We start from the raw sequence: 21,186 nt of genomic DNA, 5'->3' as shown, positions 1-21,186 counted from the left end.
CATTCTGACCATTTTGACACTATTGAATCCCTTTATCATTTTCAAAAGAAGTTGGAAGCCGAGCACAACACCACATTCCCAGCAAATTGGGTGCAAATATCAAGAGAATAAAGGTCGCAACCGCCCGCCTGCAAGCAATGCCAGCAGAAACCAAACCACAAAAACAACCCGGAAGTCTAAATTCACGTGAAAAAACCTGGCCGTGACGCAATGTCCGCCAAAACTTTGACACCACCTATTGATCGATTACACACTCTAAATGCTCTTAATTAGCATCATCAAGCATTGGCTTTTCATTCTGACCATTTTGACACTATTGAATCCCTTTATCATTTTCAAAAGACCATTAGCGCTGCCTCTGCTGCCGCTCAGGCCTAATCAGCCCATAGCGCACTGCTAAGGGGAGAAAATAAAGAGGAAGCAAGTGAGCATGCATGCTGCTCTGTGCTTAACCGAGGGCAGCTCCAAGCAGTCACTGGTTTGAAACCGCGCTGTCTACGTTGGCTAGCCTGCCCGCCCCTCACTGCTATGAAAAAAAGCAAGAAAGTGGGTGTGCTGCTGTGTGCTTTACTCGCAGGAGGCGGCTAGACGCTTCCCCTCCTCCAGCTGGAAGCCGCGCTCCGACTACCATGCGCCCCCTTTCAGCCTTCCTGCGCTTTGGTCTTCAGACATCTTGCAGCCACCCTCATACTCCCTCCAGTAGAATGAAAACAACAAAAAAGTAAAAAAAAACTGACAAGACATGCAAGGGTGACGTAAACCCTACGTCACTTTTGGGTGGCGTGATTGCGCGCCCAGGACCTGCAAAAGTATACTCCCCGCACGCGCAGCCATATTGGATTGGATTGGCTCGCTTTCTCTAAGGCTGGCATCAGTGTGCTTATAATTTTCAGTAAACTTTTGACATTCTTAACGGCCATTAACACTAATGACGGCCTATTCACTATTGTAAATTGCAGAATATGATTAATATATAGCTTTATGTTGTGAATTATTCGTCTATGCTTATTATCGCCAGCAGCTACACTTTTGAGCCTCTTCACTCGTCGGGGAAATTGAACTGAAATAATCTGGGAAAACCTGGAAAAGTCAGGGAATTTGAAAATAGTGGTTTGCTAGACACCCTGTGATTTCATGAAAGGCTAAAATTTTTCGAGCCGGTGAGCTCCATCACACAGCTTCGTGGGCCGTATGTTTGAAACCCTGCTGTACGCTAACAATAAAGCAGTATGTTACATGACACAGTACCTCATTCGATTATCAAACAAGAAAAAAAAAAAAAACCTTTTTTCCGATCAGCGAAAATTCTTTGGAACTGATGCATTTGCTAGAACACCTCTGAATTATGTCTTAGTGCCCTAAAATTAGACAAATCTTCATTTCTTAATTGTACATTTTCAATATTATTTTTATTATAGTAGCTTTTACAAGTAACTCAAAGCAATCTTAGGACACCATGTGAGGCAACACCAGTAAACCCAAAATATCATTGATGTTCTCGGGATCGGTGGACCTCTCTGTATGCTATGATGCTTAATGCTACAGGTGCCCTATCACCTAAAATGCATGATCAGATTGCCTGTTATAAGTCGGGACATAATTTTAATCTCTTTGTACTTGGTCGTGAAATCCGTAAACCTGCAAAGAATTTGAAATATAAAGCACCATGCGGGGCGCACGAATTCAGTACCATATACTAAAATACTGTGCCGTGCTCCTCGGCCATGTTACAATGCATTTTATTTTTCATATTCAAATAACTGGCACCAGTCGCGGTGGCGTAAGTGGTTGTAATGCTCGACTGCTGCCCGGAAGATGCGGATTCGATCCCGGCGGTCGCATTTCTTTAGACGTGAAATGCGCGCTGGAGGCCTGTCTACTGTGCGATGTCATTGCATGCTAAAAAACTCTGGGTGGTCGAAATCGTCTTGAGTCTTGCATTACAACGTCCCTGGTAGTCTGTGTCGCTCTGGGACATTAAACCCCACACACAAAACCATAACTCTGGCACCATACCATGCAGTTGGAAAACTGGCAAGGTATTCTCCATGCGCAGAACTGGACCAGCATACTATCCACATAACTGCTGGTCCGTTTCCATCACATCAGTGCCACGCAAAATTATGGAACTTTTAATATACAGGGTGTCCCAACTAACTTTGACCAGTGGCTTAAATGTTTCAGTATTTGAGGTAGGCGAATGAAACCAGTTGCACAAAGCTGCTAGCCGTCTTGTGCATCTCAGGTAATTTTTTTTTGGCAATTTTTAATAATTAGGATAATGTTTCTAAATTACAAAATATTGATTATAAAATAAATGAGATTTGCAAAGATGAAGAGCACCTTCAGAAACCCCCATTTTATTTTTTGCGATAAGGAAAGTCTCATGTGTATCTTTTTTCCAAGCTCAAAAGAAACTCTGCTAAAGGCAAAAAAATATTTTGGGCGTGTAATCATGGCTTGAACATATTGATACAAGCGAAAATTGTGCGATAGCCCCTGTAACTCTGCCTTGTAACAACACGGGCCTGCCTTTCCATTCAAGGTTTTGGGGAAAGGAAGGCACAATATACTTTTGTGTGGACACCATGGATTGGTAGGCACATACACATAATCAGGTTAAGATCGGGTTTTCATATTTTTAAAAGTGAAATCTTTTACTACTCTCCTCTATAGTTTCTTCGCAGTGTGCACGGTTTGTCCTTGAACAGAGGAGGAAACACATTGCAGCTATGACACCACTCACCAGTCGCAGCTGAAACCAAGGTAACCACGCACTCGCCTCTGCCTAGTCACATGACAACCATGACTTACTCAACTGCAGCTACGCTGAAGCTGTGGCGCTCGTTCTGTCTAGATTGCCTCTGCTGCCTCTTAGTCGGTGCTGACGGATTGCAACAGCTCTCAACAATTTAATGGCAGCAGTCGTCATGGGTGATCTAGGCGAGATGCGTTGTGAACTGTCTGTGTCTCAAAGATTGCAAAGATTCCAGGCCGAATCCGATCATCCAGTGGTAGCTCGCCGAGAGGCTGCCACAGAGACGAAGAGAGGCGGGTCGAGCAAACCGTGCCACCAAGAGCCCGGAAGAACATGAAGCTCGTCTTGCCAAATGTCGCAATGACAGTGCCGAATGCCGCCATCAACAACAACCAAGTCTAGCCAAGCTTTGCTTAACTTTCAAGCTTTCGCTTTGGGTACTTAGGCAGTGGAGTTATTTGCTTAATGTTTTCTTTATAATTGGTTCGCTGGAAAGGAAAGGCGCAGTATCTGTCACACTTGTTCTATGGACACCTGAAACACGCTGTAAGGAAAGGGAGGAAGGTGAGAGGGAAAGCGAATAGAGAGAAAGAGGTGCTCAGAGTAGGGCACGGATTTGAACACCTGGGAATCTTTAACGTGCACTGGCATCTCACAGGACACGGACGCCTCTGTGAGGACAGTTCTTTAAAACCCACAAATCAAACGGTTGATTTAGTGGGATTAAATAATCACCTGACCAGACCGGTCAAACTAGGAACATAATCTTTCATGCGAACACATTAGACTAGACCAAACAAACAACAAATAACAAATACCAAGCTTAGCAGACAAGACGAAGACGAGTACAAACTAATAACAGTCGCCGAACACTGGAAGAAGGTAGTCCATGAGGACACTGCCGCTGCGTGGGCTCGGAGGGTGCGGAACACCCGGTGTCCACAAACACTTGGTTCAGGTCAAGAGGTGGCTTGCCAGCAGAAGATGCTCGGCTGAGGCAAGAGGCCTCAGGTTGCAGTCATGTTGCCAGGACGCCCAATTTCTAGGCGCGTCTGTCCAGCATACCCAGCACAACGCTGAACGTGCGTGGTGGCTACATGCTCCAAGAGCACAACAGGAGTCGGCCACTTCCAGGTCTGGTCACCTAGGTCATCAGACAGGTAGGACGTGATCAATAAAATCTCCGTGGCCACTCCCAGGTCTGGTATCCGGGTCATAGGCCAGGCGATCAGCCGCAGCTCCTCGACCACCCATCCTCCTGCAACGCTGCTCCGCCGATTTCTCTCCTGCGTGTCACTCTTGTCTTACGTGGCACTTCCCCGCACGTGCCACATCTTGCGTTGTCTTCTCTTCTCCCTCGTGCCGGAAGTTAGGCATTATGTGGCCCTAGCTCCTTACAGCCTCTCAGTTTCGCCTCCATCGGAACGCAGCCGCAGTGGTCGGTATCGATCCCGGGTACACTGGCACAGTAGTCTGGCATCTTAACCACTGCGCCACCATGGCGGGGCTTCTTTCTTTTTTTCTTTCTGTTTTTTGAAGTTAGGTTTTGGGGAAAGGAAGGCAGATTTTTTGGACACCTACACTTAATACACGGATTTCACCGTGCGATCTGCACATGCGCGCGCATTCTGGGCTCAAGCTCCTTAATTTACCAGTTGTGAAACTTCCCATAGGGCCCGTGTATATAAAAAAAAAAAACAGGATGTATACGGTTAGTGCGGCGCTCACGGTCATTAAACTGTCAAAATTGTGAATTTCCGCATTGTTTATAAAGGCATAACCACCTGACAAATAAAATTAGCTGAAGAGATGAGTTAATAAAAAGTCTTAGGCGTAAGAGTCATAGAGGTAACTGAGATGAAACAAAAAATAAACGAAGCAATTTTCAGCACGCAATGACTGCAGTATCAGACAGCTTTTATTGGAGATGGTGCCATACTTCATAAGCATCCAAATGAAACTGTTCATCTTTTGAAGCAGAGTTTCCCAACTGGTATGGTCAAAAAGCTCTGTTCTAGACGTGCTCCACTACCATATTAGCTGTAGTCACCGCCTCAGAGGAGAACCAAGTGTTACAGCCGCCACTGTACATTAGTCGTTGAAGAAGATGTTTTACCTCGCTACCATTTTGTAAAAGCCCAGTAAGGTGAAGGGACCTTGGCATTTTGCTGCTGGTCTAAGTACACGAATAAATAACCATTATTTCATGACGAAAAGAGCGGCAAGCGGGCACTATCAAGCGTGATAGGGATGTGTCGACGTGAATGGGACAAATGTCCTAACATTGTCAATATTTAAGTACTCTTACGAGTGCGTTCACATGAGGATTCTTATTATTTACATGAATATTTCAAATGTATGTTGTTATTACAGTTTGTGATGGATCATGGAACCATAATGTACTCTTTAAAGGGGTTTGTATGAGCGTTCTGCAAATTCATCTGAATTGCTTTGAAAAATCTACCACCTCACCCAGGTGCTCGATTGTCTCCCGTGAAACTGCACACAAAGCTTGCCCGTTGTTGACCTTGGAGGTTGCATTTTGCTAGAGACTTTGCAGGTTAGATGCATGACGGTTTCGCTTTGTTTTGCCGCGCCTCGCCAAGCTCTGTCGGCAAGAACACTCGCCATCTTAACTCATTCGTGCCGCAGGCATAAAGACAGCTATAATTCCACCAAAGCTTTCATGCTGCAGAGCATTCTGCCTATGATAGCATGTAATTGCACTTGAGTAAAACAGTCTTCAAAAACATATTAGTCTTAATTTTTATCATAACTGAGATATGAAATGGTAAAATTAAGGCTTGGGTTGAATACCACTGCACCGCACAATCAAGAAAAACCACAGGATAGAGTAAAAGCTAAACCGTCACTTGCATTTTTCGATAAAATGGGAAGATGTAGCAGATGTATTCCCATTTTAAGCAATCATCAATACTGCAAACAAGCAGAAAACGACTTCATAAGCACTGAGAAGATTTTAGACATTGCATGAGACAAAATTCATCTAAATTCAACAAATAATGAATCGAATGTCTGACGGGGAAGGGGAAGGCCTAAGAATTTGTATAAAATAAAATTATGCAGACAGTTTTATACTTTTATTCTGCATAATGCAATATTTTTTTAAAAGTGCCTGATGTTTAAGAACTGAGTATTGTTTTTTGTGCGATTTATTTGAAAATGGAAGATGGTGCTGTTTTTTTAAATACAAACCAAAGTTGTCTGTTTTTTGGTATTTTTGAATTTTGGCCAAATTCGAAGTAACACATAGAACAAATAGACAACTCCAGAGCTATAAATTTTTGCAGCAGTAAAGAAAATAGCCTGCGTGGTCACGAGAAAAAGTTTCGATAGCAACAACATATTGGATGGGGCCATAATGTAGGGCTAAACATTTACAATTTTGATTACAAGCTTTCAATTTCTAATTAATTTTTATAATTTTAAACAATATAATGCAACACCTTTTTACTCTTTAATAATTCTGAGGTATGGAGGGTTCTCCAGGGAAATTTTAATAAAAATTCCAAGTTGTCTTTTTTTTTTTTATTTTGGCCGAATTTGACGCATTGTAGAGAAAACATCTAACGGTCTAATGCCTCAAATTTTGCCTGACATTAAAAACGTAGCCTCCATAATCCAGACAAAAAGTTTTATGACAACATAATTCTTCGCACCAGAATGTGGGATTGAGAATAGACTATATTGCAGCGTGTTGCTCCCGGAGCAAAATTCAAGAATTTTTATAAAACTAGTTCGACAAGAAAAAGTGTTTTTAACTCCCCTAATTTAAAGGTTGCATAGATGTATTGAGTAAAAAATAATGCACAACAAAATTTTTGCGTGCAAGCAGCAGGGCTCTGAACTTGCCACTAGAATGGCAAAAACGGGGTGTTCCAATGATGTACTTTTTTTTTTTTCGAGAAATATACTGCATACCTTGCAAAACTAAGGTGCATTCCTTTGGGTCGAGACATTTGCCCAGCACATATAAAAATTTCATTAAAAACAAAAAATGGTCATGGGACCGCGATTACCATTCCTATCCATTAATGACTTACCTCGCTATACCATGTCATGAATACGCCTATATATAGACTTGTGTTTTATATCATGTAATTAATACAGCCGAAGATCCTTTGCAAATAAATGCCTCATTTACTAGCTTTTGTGCCTCATGTAACACCTGGAAAATGAAAATAAATTTCACTAAAACTGTAGCGATGTCTTTTACTAACAGCGTGTCCCCTTTACTGTTTAATTATGCTTTCAACAACTCTCCACCGCCCAGGACTACAGAATACAAGTATCTCAGTGTTATATTTACTACTAACATGTCCTGGTCAAAGCATTTTAATTTGCTTGGAGGATATTAATTTTGATTTGGGGCATAATAACTTTGATTTTAATCGATGTTTGAGAACATTGTCTAATGCACCAAAGGGAACTAAGCTACTAACGTAGACATCCTTAATTTGTCCGGTGCTTGAATATGTATATCTCCTGTCTGGAATCCTCAAAAACATTGTGAAATCGACATAATCGGGAGCATTGAAAGAAAAGCAAATGGTTCATATATCTTTGGTATGATCACCGTTTTTCACCTTCTTATGCTGCGTCCACTTTGAATCTAACCCCCTGTCCGTGTGCTGTCGCATGGATTCATTGAAGGTCTTGCATTGCATCATTAATTCAGTTTACTATGTAACACCTAATGTGTATCTTACCCCCAATATTCCCCGATCAACTAACTGGGAGCCATCATAGCCTTAATCTAAAGCCATACTTTGCCTGTACTGATAATTTCAAACGCAGTTTTTTTCTTGAACAATTGAACATTGGAACACAATTCTTGCCACAACGTGGTCTCTTCCGTTGGGCACATTTTTAACAGCCATTGATGTCACATGAATGTTTTTTTATGTATTAATTGTGTTTATTGTGTATTGCTTCATTTTCTTTTTCATTTCACAGCATTTGTACCATATATATCCACTGTGTGTGTAATGTTCAAGTTTGTGTTGTACCTAGCTGTTTTAGTATGTATATTCCTTAACCCCACTCTTGCAATAGCCCAGCATTGGCTGCAGTATGTGTAAATAAGTAAATAAATAAAATAGCGGGGAAAAAAAAATGGTCCAGACTGCTGCTAAATTGGCATACCTGTTCCCCAAGTTCGAAATTTGGTGCTTTAAAAATTGTTCTCATTTGCAATTTGCCAGTGGCTTGATATTTAGTGTAATGATTGACATGTTATGTATAATGACTGCATTCATTACGCTAATCTATTTTGTTTGCACTAGGGTGTGAAACTATCAAGACAATTGTTGTTTTAATCTTTATTTTGCTTTTGACCTTTATTCGAAATATTTTTATTTTTGTTCAGTTTTGTGTCATTTACCTTTCTTTTTGCCCCTCCCCTCTCTGTGTACCTTGAAGATAAAGTAAATAAATGAATATTTTTTTATAATTGTAATGGAAAAACATTTGTGCACATTTTTTTTTTGCTGCTAGTGGTATATGCACTGAAAGCTGTTTTGCATGTGAAACCAGTCACACTTCAGGGCCTCAGTGCAAGTGCTTGTAGCAGGGGAACAGAGTGCGAAGTTGTAAACTTGTTCCGATTGGTTCATTTAAACCTGTTGAATATTAGCGTGAGCAATGAGGACTGGCAGAAACCAACAGATAGTACTGCCGACTGCAGTAGAAAAAAATATGCGAAAGCTGACTTTTAATTTTCCACGTGAGGCATAGTTTCTTCTTTTTGCCTAGAGATGTGGGAAAGATAGCCTCCCCTTTGGTTTGTTCCAGCAGAACTGCTGAGGTTTCCATGTGTGAGTGCCGTACTTGCTTGCATGTTTTTGATTCTGTATGTGCTTGTATAAGAAAACTGAGCAGATACTTAACATTTTCATTGCTGTTCTTGCTCCTAGGTTCACCATGAAAATGACGAAGGCTTTCAGTCAGCTGGTAGCCTTTTCAGCAGTACTAGCTCCCAGGAAAATTCATCCAGCAATGTTTCTGGCTCAGGCGAAAGGTCTTCTCCTGCTGCAAGGGTGTGTAATAATAACTTTATTTCGTGGACCACGTCTCTTTATGTGGCCAGGCTTAGCAACTCTGGCATTTTTTTTTTTTCGTGCTTTTCTACAATAGTGCTACAGACGTGCATTGAGCATTTTTTTTTTTTTTTCTTTTCATCTTAAAGAGCAGTGCAGCAAGGCAAGAGTAGAGCCTCACTAACCGTAAAAAGCCTTGTGGGCCATTCCTTTCTGCACAACTCAGTCCCAATTCGCTGTTTCTGACCTATAGTGAATTGGTCTAATTTCCTGAATAAAATTTACATGGTGGTCGAACTGCTGCTCGAAATCATAAGTCTTGCTACATGCTGCTATAAAATGAGTTTCCTTTCTTACTTTTGCCCCACCTCTTTGCCAAACAGTCGTTGAAAAACTTTGTGGTGACAACGAAAGCGAAACTGAGGCCCACACTTCTAAATGTTGGTGGCACGCTCCTTCCATGACTGTGTCGCAAAGTCATATGGAAACATTTGAAATTTCAAATAGAGTAAAAGTTCATTAATTCGAACTTCACAGAACGAGAAAAAAGTTTGAATTATCGAATGGCCTGGAAAAAAGCGACAAGGATCACTTGCATTGCGGTAAATTTATTTAGCAAAAAAACGGGCGGTGGTCGCCTGCTTTTTAGACAAGAACAGTGCGGCAATGGCTATTTTTTCACACTCCCACCAATGCTTTACTGCATTAGAATGACTGCCTGTGGGGCTTGTTGGTTCATCACTTGAAAACACTACGGCACAAAGACAACAACACAAGAAAGAACACGACACTGGTCACAATTGGAAAGGGCCTTCCCGGCATCCTTCATGGTGAGATGCAGAAGCGGCTGTGCCTCATCACAAGCAGCCTGCATCACTTTTGAGTGATGCAGGCTGCTCTTCAGCACGTGCACATTTTAGGAGCAGCAGCAGAGCCATATAACGGAAGCAAGGGAAACGCCCAGTGCCACCTATGATCGTCCTGAACACTGTGCAACTGCGATCAGTTAGCTGGCTGATGCATGGCTGATAGCAGCCACCGAGGGTAGACTTGAAGCTCATAAAAGCAAAACCAAAACCTAGTAGTCGGCCTATTTTCAGAGACAGGGCTATCTATGTTTTGTTAGCTCAGAGATGACATCACGGATGGCAAGGTTACAGCTTTCCACTGCCTTCATCTGCACTTTGTCGTGCAGCATCGGATGCCCCTGAGCAACATTCGACAGTCCTTACATTGGATGCCATTGCTTTCTGTGTTGAAAATGTACTATTGGGTGGGGCATCGCCATCCTTTGGCCTACACTTGGCACCATGCTGTACAGAGAAGGCTTAGTGCTAACATGGCTTTGTTCAGCAATTACATTACCCCTTCGAAAAGACTTTGCAGCCTTTACATTCAAGTTCCACATATTCAACTCTTATGAGCTAACCTAATTTGAAAACCGCTTCAATTACCATATAATTCTACAACTGTTAAAGGCCTGTGCATATTTAATTTGCTGTGATACCAGAAATGGCTACCCTCACCTCTTTCCAGCTTCTAGCCAGCAGTAAATGCACCTCTGCTCTATGTAAGGCCTAAAAAAATCTGAGGTAGCAGCTTTTGCTCATGGGGTATTTTCACAGGCACTTTCAACTGCAGTAGTGTCCTGCGACCTTAGTGGTGTATGATGTATTTGCAGGGGAGACTCTGACAGATTCTGTACTGTGCATTTATCCTTGACTGTGACTCACTAAGAATTTTTGCAGTGGCCACTCTTTGCTCATTTTTGACCTTTCTGAGTGTAAGTTGTCCAACCAATATCCAAATGGTTCAAAAGCCTCCAGCAATTATAGTTTTTGTTTGCAGAGCAAGTCCTGGGATGACCAAAGCGGTACTGGTGCCTCCGGCTGCTCTAGTAGCATTGATGATGGTTTCTTGTGCAGCCTTGATGACTCATTCCAGGTGAGTGACCTTGCTTGTCTTCCTGTGAGATTTTGGTGCAGGGTCATTTTTGATTTATGCTTTTTTTTAGTCTTGCTTTGCCAGGTCACCTAAATATGACACCCATTCAGTATGAGTAAAGAAAGCATGACTGTCTTGGTGCTTGGTGCTGACTGGAGCACAAATTCTGGGTGAAGCCAGTATGCAGGTGTACTCATGGGTGCACTACGTGGCCACAAGCACTTGAACTTGACTCTTTTGAGATTAGAGGGTCAGATCCGAATCCAGCCTACCAGGTCCTTTGACTCCCGAGTCATACACACTGCCACTAAACCGCACAGATGTGTTTGTATAGCTTGCTTAAAGCAGGGATTTATATCTACCATAATATTCTGAGCAAATGCCCCTTCCCCCTTCTCCCAATTCACTGCTAATTTCACATTTGTGCGCTGGTCCAGGCCCGTATTTCATTGTAGTCAGTATCACAAGCTGACATATATCTAAGGCATGGTGGTGTCTGGAGGTGGCCATCGCCATTGGTCGATGCCGGGAGGCAAGTAGAATACATCGCCAGGCGGCCAGAGAGCAGGACAGGGTGGCCTTGGCCAGTGCATGGAGACTGTATAGAGCCTGGAAGCAGTAGGCAGCAGCCTTGGTACTATTGCAGCTTCACACCTTGAAAAGGCAGTTGACAGAGGAGCTGAGAACTATTGGGCAGCAGGCATCCCAGCGCTTCTGGCGATAGGTGAAGTCAAAGCAGGACCCTAGACCCATCATAATGCTAAAGGCTAGTTCAGAAGGTGGGGTGGTATTGGGGCCAGCTTACGTCCCAATTCTCTAGCTGCGGTGGCACGCAATACAGGCATCGCTCGGAAGCACGGAATTTGTAACCAGAGAAGCCAGGGGTGAGCCAGGACAGCAGTAGCAGGAATGGGAAGCTGATCTGCTATCACTACCTAATGAACAGGAAGGGGAATGGGCGAATAAAGGAGTAGGGCCACATCTGGGGGTGACAATATCCCCATAAGCTTGATGAACGTTCTTGGGGCCAAAGGGACAGTCACGACTTAGAGAATGCATGACAAAGGTTCTAGTGGACGCCGAAATCCCAGATAACTGGAGAAGGGCCAAGATCAAGGCACTCAATGAAGGAGCCGAGAGTAAAAAGAACCTGGATAACTACAGATCTATTGCAGTCGCGTTGGTCTTATACAGACTGGCAGTGCAGGTTGCGAAGGCTCATCTTTAGGGGTGGGACGGAGAGGTGCGGTGTCTTGTGAGAGCTGTGGAATGGATTTGTCAGAGTAACGCATTGGGGGGACAATTAATTCCTTACTCAATGTATTGAGACTGCTGTATGGATGGGGAACCTTCTCTCTATTGGCATGTATGGATAAAGCCAATTGCCCAGAAGAACACAATGTCAGCCTCCTCTGAGCACTGCACATCAGGGTCATGGCACGAGCAGAGTGTGTGGACCAGGTAAAGGCCAATTCACATGAGGGATCATCAATTTCTGGGCTGCGCATTACATGTTCACACATCACTACTATATGAGGCAAGCTATTGGCATGCGACCGGTCTAGCGAGAAATGTCGAATGCCTTTTTTCCAGCAAGGTTTAATGGCGGGCTGGGAAGCCATGTGCACTAGGTGGCAACCAGTCACTGCTCTCAGTGTTTCTGCTGCCAGAAGTGGACTCCCTCGCCACAGGCATGCAGCTTGGGACTCATATAGTTATGGGACAATTCAAGGGGACAGGCCTTTGCAATCCCCGTGGTTTGCTTAGTGTTCGGTATAGGGGTGCGGAGAGGTGAATGGGGAAAGTTGAACATGACGAAGTACAAAAGTTCGTCTCGTTCCCTTTCCTGCTTCCCAGCGTTGCCATTTTCCTGAATGGTCTAGCAGCTTTGGTTCGTCGAGGGCGTCGTCAACTTTTTTCGTCCACCTAGTCCACTTGGCGGCATCACACCGCGACCAGTTTACAGTGACGTGTAAACACATGGTGCGTAGCCCGCAGACCGCCGGTCCCTCGTGTGCATCTGCCTTAACAGCTACCTCGAGGCCACAGGGGGGCTGCGTCAAGGATGCCCACTGTCAGCGCTGCTTTTTATGGTTGCAGGTGTCACGACACAGCTGGAGGCCTCGGGGCTTGGCTTTTATGCCAAATACCTCGAAGAAGAAAGAAGGGTTGCGCAGTGACTTTGCAGTGCTCGTAGGGTTAATCTGGAGCCCTCCACTATGGCACTTCCCACCTCACTTTGGGACACTAAACCTACATACTATGCTCTTTGTAATAAGAAACTTTGCTTTGAACAAATGTGGCTGTACAAATAACTTTTTTCTTTCCTTTGTGCAGCTGCTGCATCCTAGTTGTTGATTTGTTCTTTCCTTTAGGAAGCCGGTTATTGAGATGACCTCTAAATGCTCTCTAGGCTGGAGCTAATCTGTAGGATGATTACTCAGTATGTCCTAAACTACTGATGGCTTCTAATTTCTTTTCTTTTTTTTTTTTTTTCAGGAACCAGAGTCTCAGCTTCCTGGTCCATACGCAAAACTCATTCACTTGCCCTTGTACCAAGCATCACCACAAGCACCGGCAACTAATGCATATAAAGAAAATGTTCCCAATTCCAGTGACAACTCGCCTTCCTGTGCTTCAGCAGAAGAGGTAGCGTATAATTTCATTACAGCTTTTTTTTTTTTTTACACGGCAGAGCACTCATATCACTACTGAACGCAGTAAATGCTTGTTAATTCACTCTTCAAGAAACCAGAAAAAAGTGCTCGAATTATCAAATGGACCTAAAAACTGACTAAAATCATTTGCGTTACAGTAGCTTTATCTGTGAACACCTGCATGATCGTTATCTGCATTTGAGATAAAACCAAGGTCAGAGCTTCTTTTTGTTTTCTGATTTCGTAAAGTACTTCACTTTCTGCGCACTGTTTGGAAGGCCCTTTTCACAAAATGGCCCGATAGCATATTGAGGATACTTCACTGTTCAGTCACATGCCATGCAATACAGTGAAATGCGCAATGTAGTGAAACTGCAGGGAATCAAAAAATTTTCAGTGTATTCAGTAATTTCTGAATATTTGGAAAATTTCAAATATCAGTTTTTGAATACAAATTGAATATCAAATATATTCTATTCATATTCATTATTTCAAATACCGTAGAAACCCACATATAATACGAGATGTAATTTCGGGATAGCAAAAACGAAAAAAAAAAGTATCGCCCTCATATAATGTGAGCAAGGAAAGACTAGTAAAATTATTTATTTGCACTGCATTGTGTGGTCGCCTCGTGAGGCATGCATGCTCCACGCTTTTGCATCCATGCCACCGTGCACCAGGCATTGAATAAGTGGTATGTACCTTCATATGCCGGGGCTGGTTCCTTCTCTTCTCGCACCGAAATGCTAGATCAGAGAATTTCACGCACCGTGAGAAGAGCAGCTCACATTTTTCCCCCAATCACTGAAGCCACATGGTCCTCAGTTTGCTCTAAAACCAGTACGCTGCTTCCAGCTCAGATTTGGGACGGCAGCACAGGAGCTGCTGGCTGGCATTCACCGCACTCGCGCTTCTCTGCATCTAGTGCAGGAAGTGGTCTCTGATTCAAGGTTTTCATTGTTGTCTTCCGGTGTATCGTTTGCCGTGAGTCCCTCACTAAAGACATCTTTCGCATACACCTAAATGCGTTCGGTATCCCGCACATCTTGAAGGCGCGACTGACGTGCTTTTGGGAATGGTGGACAAGTGTCCGTGATTCGACTGTAGGGTGTGGCCAGCGTGAGCAACCTGTGCAAAGTGCCGAGTGATCCTTGTGCTATGCCTTGTGAGGAGGTTCTTTAAAACCCACCAATCAAAGGGCTGATTTAGTGGGAATAAACAAACACATGACCAGACCGACCAACCTAGGAACAAATCTTTTTATACAGACACATTAGACTAAACAAAAAACAACAAATAAAGAGTAACGAGCTTAATAGGCAAAACGAATATGAATACGAACTAATAACAGTCACCGAACGCTGGAATAAGGAAGGCCATGCGGAAGCTCTCGGTTGCGTGTGCTAGGAGTGCATGGAATGCCCGGTATCCACAGACGCTCGGGCGAAGTCAGCAGTTTGCTTCGTGGCGGGAGACGCTTGGACGAGGCGAGAGGCCTCAGGTTGTCACGCGGCAGGGACGCCTGCTTTCTACGTGCGTCTGACCAATGCACGCAGCACAATGCTGAATGTGCGTCTGGTCACCCAGGTCATCGGACAGGTGGGACGTGAGTGATCAACTGGAGCTCCGTGGCCACTTCCAGGTCTGGTATACCGGGTCGTAGGCGAGGCGATCAGCCGCAGCTGCTTGAACACCCGTCCTCCTGCAACACTGCTCTGCTGATCTCTCTCCTTTGTCTCACTCTGTCTTGCGTGGCAATTCCCTTCACGTGCCACATCTTGCATCGTTTTCTTCTCTTCTTCCTCGTGCTGAGAGTTGTAGACACCATGTGGCACTAGTTCCTTACTAATGCCCCCTCTTCGAAAGTTTTTTTCTATAGCCGAAAAAACTCAACCAAAAGAGCATGGCACATGGTGTTCTCAATGATTCATCCACATCACGCACAGTACTCCGCGCACATCGCACACCCTAGACGGTCACCAGCTTTCAGATCACTATGTCCACAGGAGTTCCACAGAAAACGCGTCTTATTTAAGTAGTCCACGTCATCTATGTATACCAGCACCGTGTTTACAAACAAAGGGGGCGCTCACGGTGCCGCTGCGACTGGGGTGAAAAGTAAGGTTAGCGTCCATAGGAATACATGGAACCGAAAGATTCTAAAGCAGTTTTCTCACTTCACAGTTCACCTGTGATGTAGGTTTTCGGTGAAGAGTAACCATGAGCATCCAAGAACAGATTGCAAAAAGTATGAAATCTCATTACCGAGTCAAAATATTTTTAAAACACCGCGAAACGTATGAGGGTGCGAGTTGGGAGGGCGACCCATAGAAACACACGTAAACAGAACTTACCGCAATGTTTTTCTTGTTTCGCAGAGCACCAGAAGTGGTGGCCGGTCATTAAATGTTGGCCAGCGCTTTGAAGAAGTGTGTGACAAAGTATGTTGCGTCATTTCGGAGGCAGTCTACTTTTAAAACTCCCCAAATAATCTGCGTTGTGAATACGGACACCCTCATAAGGCTCACTGCAAGCGGGGCTTATATAGCGAATCGGGCAGGGTTTTTTTTTCAGTCTGATAAGCTGCCGCATGGGGTAAATTAGCTTAATACTGTCGATCAAGTGATAAATCCTAGACAGAATTACATTTAAAGAGCAGTTTTCAAACACAATACAACAATATGGTCAGAAAGAGAATCGCCCATTGCAGCAGACGACAGCGCAGCCGGAAATACTCACCGCGGCCACCTCGAGCTCCGGAGCGTCTGCTAGCGACGACGCCGGTGGGGCATGGTCGTCTGCAAATGTGCGTGGTCAGTTTGTTGTGCGGTGAGCGGTCCTGCAAGTCGTCAGACTTGCAGTACTTGCAAGGGAATGTAGTGTGCCATACAACATGATGTCGGGAAGTGGTACAAGACGTTCACCAAAAAATGAAAAAGGTTCAACGCTGCTGAACCGAGAAAAATGTTGCGGTAAGTTGTGTTTACATGTGTTTTTATGGGTCGCCCTCCTAACTCGCACACACGTATGTTTCGCGCTGTTTTAAAGATACTTCGCCTCGGTAATGAGATTTCATACTTTCACGATTCGTTCTAGCATGTTTATGGTTGCTCTGTGCTAAATAACGACATCATATATGCCCTGTGAAATTAGAAAACTGCTTTGGAATCTTTCGCTTCCTTGTGTTCCTATGGGCACTAAGCCTACTTTTCACCCCCAGTCGGGCCAAGCTAGCGATAGAAGCGCCACCGCATCGTGCTTACGTCACAGATCGGTGTTGGTCTATAGACGAGCGTCAGCCTGTGACGTCAATGGATATGCGGTGGTGCTGGCAACAGCAGTGACTTCGTGGTGTAGGCGAAAACTCGGGCCATCTGCATTGAATGCACCGTGTTTTCGAGATTATTTCACAATATTCCGGCTAGCTGCGGGGCAGTTGGCTGCACCGCGAGTCAGAAGAAAGAGAATGGCACCTGTTTTCAGAAGTTTCTCGCAGTCGGATAGAGATGAAAGCCAGCGCAGTGGCGTGGTGCGTGACAAGTAGACCATACCTTCGGTGACGGATCGCTTTCCCGCGGTTAATGTGCGTTGCTTTTCCACATTGAAACTTCATCAGACCGTTTTCTTAATCTTCGTGATTGCTCTTCAGTCGTGCCACGAATAGCACAAGAACAAGCGCTTGCAGCTCGTGTATGTTCCGTTGTAAGCGTAAGTTTAGACGCAATATTCCACCAAATCCAGAAAAGCCCTCATATCAGATCCCATTCACCTTGCACTTTTGTCCGAGCATCTGTTCGTACAGAAAAGGACATAAAAACTGCTGCCAGTTTCCTTTAGCGATCTCACCGAACCGTTATAGGCGAGGTGTTCTCGAAACAGCGTTGTACCTGTGAAGCAGCACGCTTTTCTGTTCTCACTTTCGCGAATTTCAACAAGCGACTCATCATCGGTCCTAGAAAGCAAGAAAACGTCGCTAGGATTTCAACAGAGTTGTGCAGTGTTATTCAACGGGTTATGTGAATTATCTTTTAATGGTCGTTCAGAACCCGATGAATTAACACTCAATATAGCCACGTATTATACACACCGATCAAGCAGGATAACTATTTGGTATGTATTATTTATCGAATTTAAAAATCACAAAGTGAAAACGACTGAGACAGATGCAAAATAAGCAGGATAAGATGACGTGTATTTAGTAAAAAATTCCAAATTTATTAAAATGGCTCAGCAGAGTGAGCGTAATTTTCGCGTCAAGCTCGGGGAAACCGTTTGTATTTGCGCTCATGCATCTCTCCTATAATATCAAGAGAGCAAGATGAGAGCATTCTGACGACCTCTATATATACATTGGCCTGTGAATGGCCCTGACCAGTCCCTCAAACGTCTGTTTCATCGAGCAGAAAAAAAGTTGGCCGCACAATGGGTGAAGCTACAAAGAACTATAATATCGAGTTCTTATTCAAAGAAGCTGTATGGCTTAGGTTGCCAGTAATATTCTACGTTCTCTAGAGTGAAAGTGCTTGCAAAAGCAGAAAACCTATCAAAAGGTTCATCATATGAAACAGATGCTTCCAGTCAATCATGTCATCATCCTCCTCCTTGCATGTGCTAGGAATAGGCCCGGAAGTTGAGGAGTGTTGACGACTAGTATTTCTTGTACTTAGTGCCTTCTCATTTTCATTTCATTTAGTCAGGCAATTTTACAGCCACCCACCTGAGCCACACTGTTGTTGCCACGGGGGATATAGCTGATAGAAAACTCTGCGTGGTCATTGCATCTGTCGAATAGACTGAAAAATTCCAGAACTACTCTCCAAACATAAATAGAAACATTTATTAACAAAAAATATGCGTACACTTCGAAATATTCGCACGCGTGAGTTCGTTTTGAGGACAGCGTCGCTTGGTGCAGTGTAGGCACGCCGCGTTTTTGCCTACACCCTTGTCGCTGCCAATAGCTGCACCACCTTTGTTTACAAACATGATGTTTGTCTATAGTGTTCTTAAAACGCAGTGGTCATACGAACATGAAAATACGAGGAAAAAATCCAATAAACAAACACGGGAAATACACGTCGAATCACACGGACGCTTCCGGTCTACTTAACTGTTCAGCACTCCGGCTTTGCAATCGTGCCCTCTTGCATACAGTAACCAATGGCACCAACACTGTAAACATGACTAAACTAAGTCAAGAAATCACCCACACCTAAACCCTCAATCTTTCTCGGCAACACTTGCACAAATGTTCACCATTACACAGTGAACAAACATTCCTCGTAACACATATACACAACACGAAAAACTTGTGTCCCGCGCAGAAATAACTGTCCACTCCGTCCCTGTTCACAGCCTCTTTGAACAATAGTTCATGTTCCCCACTCCAATTCACTTTCTCAGCGCGTATTCGATTCACAGGGAACCTTTACGCTTGTCGCAAACGATCAGTAACAGAGTGGCTAAAAACTGCGAACATTTAAGGTCCAACGCTACCCACCGGGGCCAAACACCTCCTTGACTGCTCGCACTGCACAGACGAGCCGCAGCGTGTAAGATAAACGCATGCGTCCCTTGACATGGCTGTGCCGCTGTCCTACATCATGGAAAATGCTAGCCGTCAGCGCATACTGCCTGCACACGGCCACAAAAGCCTGACCGACGACAAGCAAAGTGTGTTTCTAGGACTGTCATGACTGGCTTATGCAGTTCATACTCAGGAGCCTCTAACTTTGCAATCTGCCTGTCACGCACGTCGGCAAGCGGGTGCCAAGGTAGGTCACCCTTCAGTTCTAACTGTGGTGCTGTTGCTTTGCTGCCCACAGAGCACGGAACGCGATATCACTCGCCACCGCTGGTGCTGCATTCTTCCACCATGAAGCTCATCTTAGCAATGTCCGAACCCAAATTTTCCTGCTCAGAATCGGCTCGCCTGCCCAGCTGTGCTGCTGGCTCCTCGAATACCGCTACTAGATTTGCTGTCACTGCTTGAACTAAGCCGCTTTCGACACAGCCTGCCTGGCACGCTATCACAATGAATACCCCTAACATTAATCACTTTTGTTCATATGCTTTCAAAATAAATTCCTTTAGGGTTGAAAGGGACATTTCGGTTTAGTGACCTTTCATGAGGCCAAATTGATTATCAATAAAGATGTGGTGTTTTTTGTAAAATGAAGTTATTTTAATGTTAGCTGTTTCCTAATACCTTTGGAAAAGACTTGCAAGATTGATATCTGCCTGTAATTTGATAATAATAGTTACTTTCACAGCTTGCATGGCTGTTGAAACATACCATTCAAAAATGCAAGGTTAAAGACATACTCTAGACATACTTTACAGTGCCACTTTGCAAGTTGTTAATGTCAGTGCTTCTACTGCTTTAGAAAGTCATTAATGCATTCTCCTGGCCTCTGGTGCACTGCAAAAATGAACTTACAAAATAGTTGGTTTTAAGATGATCTAGACCATTGAGAGTGAGAAGTTTGAGCTTAGACTGAACATTAAAAAGACAAAGATCATGGCGTCTTGCCCCATAAGTTCTGGAGCATCAAGGGACAAGAAGTGGAAGCTGTGACAGATTTTCTCTTCTTGAGCTCCAAGATAACCCGGGAAGGAGACTGCAGCCATGAAATTAGGAGACGCCTACTTCTGGGAAAGAGAGCCATGGCTAGCCTTGACCGCCTAGTAAAGAGCAGAGACATTAGTCTGCCAACCAAGATCCGTATAACTCGTGCTATGGTATTTCCAGTTGTGATGTATGGATGCGAGAGTTGGACTGTGAAGAAGGCTGACCACCGAAGAATTGACGCGTTTGAATTGTGGTGCTGGCGGAGAATCTTGAGAGTTCCTTGGACGGCCAGAAGATCAAATCAGTCAATATTGTCGACCATAAACCCTGACTGCTCATTGGAGGGTCAAATTAAGTTAAAGCTCAGCTACTTTGGTCATTTGATGAGAAGAGAGGAGTCGCTGGAGAAAGATTTGATTTTGGGAAAGGTTGAGGGTCACCGGAGAACGGGTAGGCAGTGAACGCGATGGTTAGATGGCATGCTCGAGGCGCTGCAGATGAAGTTATGTGATGTTCGGAAGATAGTGAGAGACGGGAAAGCGTGGCGTGATATGGTCAATAGGGTCACGAAGAATCGGACACGACTGAACGACTGAACTGAACTGAGACCATTGAGAAGTATTTGGAAGAGTTGTAACATAATCGTTAAAGGCATTCTCTAATGAAGATCCTGGCATTGGTGTGCCGTTTAAAATTATTTTTGAGGTTTTTGTGCATCCTGGTTTATTCTCCCCAACATTTCTTTTACCCTTTGTCAAATAACGTGATTTTGTTTCCTTATCTACAAGCTGAAATTATTATGCGTATAACTTTTTTTAGCCTCTCTAATGGAATTAGCTAACTTCTTTCTTAAAATTTTTAAGCCATTCGGCTCTTTTGTCTGCAAAATTTTCTGTACATACCATTTTTTTTTTTTTTTTTTAAATAACAAGCTCTTTGTGATTCAAGCTTGAAGCTTTTCTGGCTTTTTTGATGCTTGCTTTGGTCTTGTATTTGAAATGTTTGATGTAGGTAGATTTGAATAGGTGTTAAAAGCAATTGCAGTGGCTCATATCACTATATATATAACCAATTTCAACCTGTAATCGTTTGACCTGATCAAAAACTTATCCATTAATGTAAGAGTGGTTGTTATATTACCATTTGAAGGAGGGTATAAAACAGAAAGCATTGTCATTGCAAGCCGCCATTAAG

The 21,186-nt window shown here is 43.8% G+C and overlaps 1 protein-coding gene across 5 annotated transcripts in view; it reads left to right on the top strand.

The window, feature by feature from the left end:
* Positions 1-21,186, top strand: part of LOC146206682 (M-phase inducer phosphatase 3-like) — a 215,797-nt gene that overhangs the window by 139,531 nt on the left and 55,080 nt on the right. For all 5 annotated transcript variants that reach the window (XM_084591476.1, XM_084591474.1, XM_084591473.1 and 2 more), the window contains 3 exons: positions 8,695-8,817; positions 10,666-10,761; positions 13,261-13,410. In XM_084591476.1, the coding sequence (XP_084447602.1) occupies positions 8,695-8,817; positions 10,666-10,761; positions 13,261-13,410 (369 nt within the window). The remainder of the gene's footprint in view (positions 1-8,694; positions 8,818-10,665; positions 10,762-13,260; positions 13,411-21,186) is intronic.

This window comes from Amblyomma maculatum, chromosome 1, assembly GCF_055883805.1.
Source record: "Amblyomma maculatum isolate TAMU_Amacu chromosome 1, ASM5588380v1, whole genome shotgun sequence".
NCBI lineage: Eukaryota > Metazoa > Arthropoda > Arachnida > Ixodida > Ixodidae > Amblyomma > Amblyomma maculatum.
The sequence above is the reverse complement of the archived record's forward strand: the minus strand, read 5'-3'. Positions and strand labels throughout refer to the sequence as shown.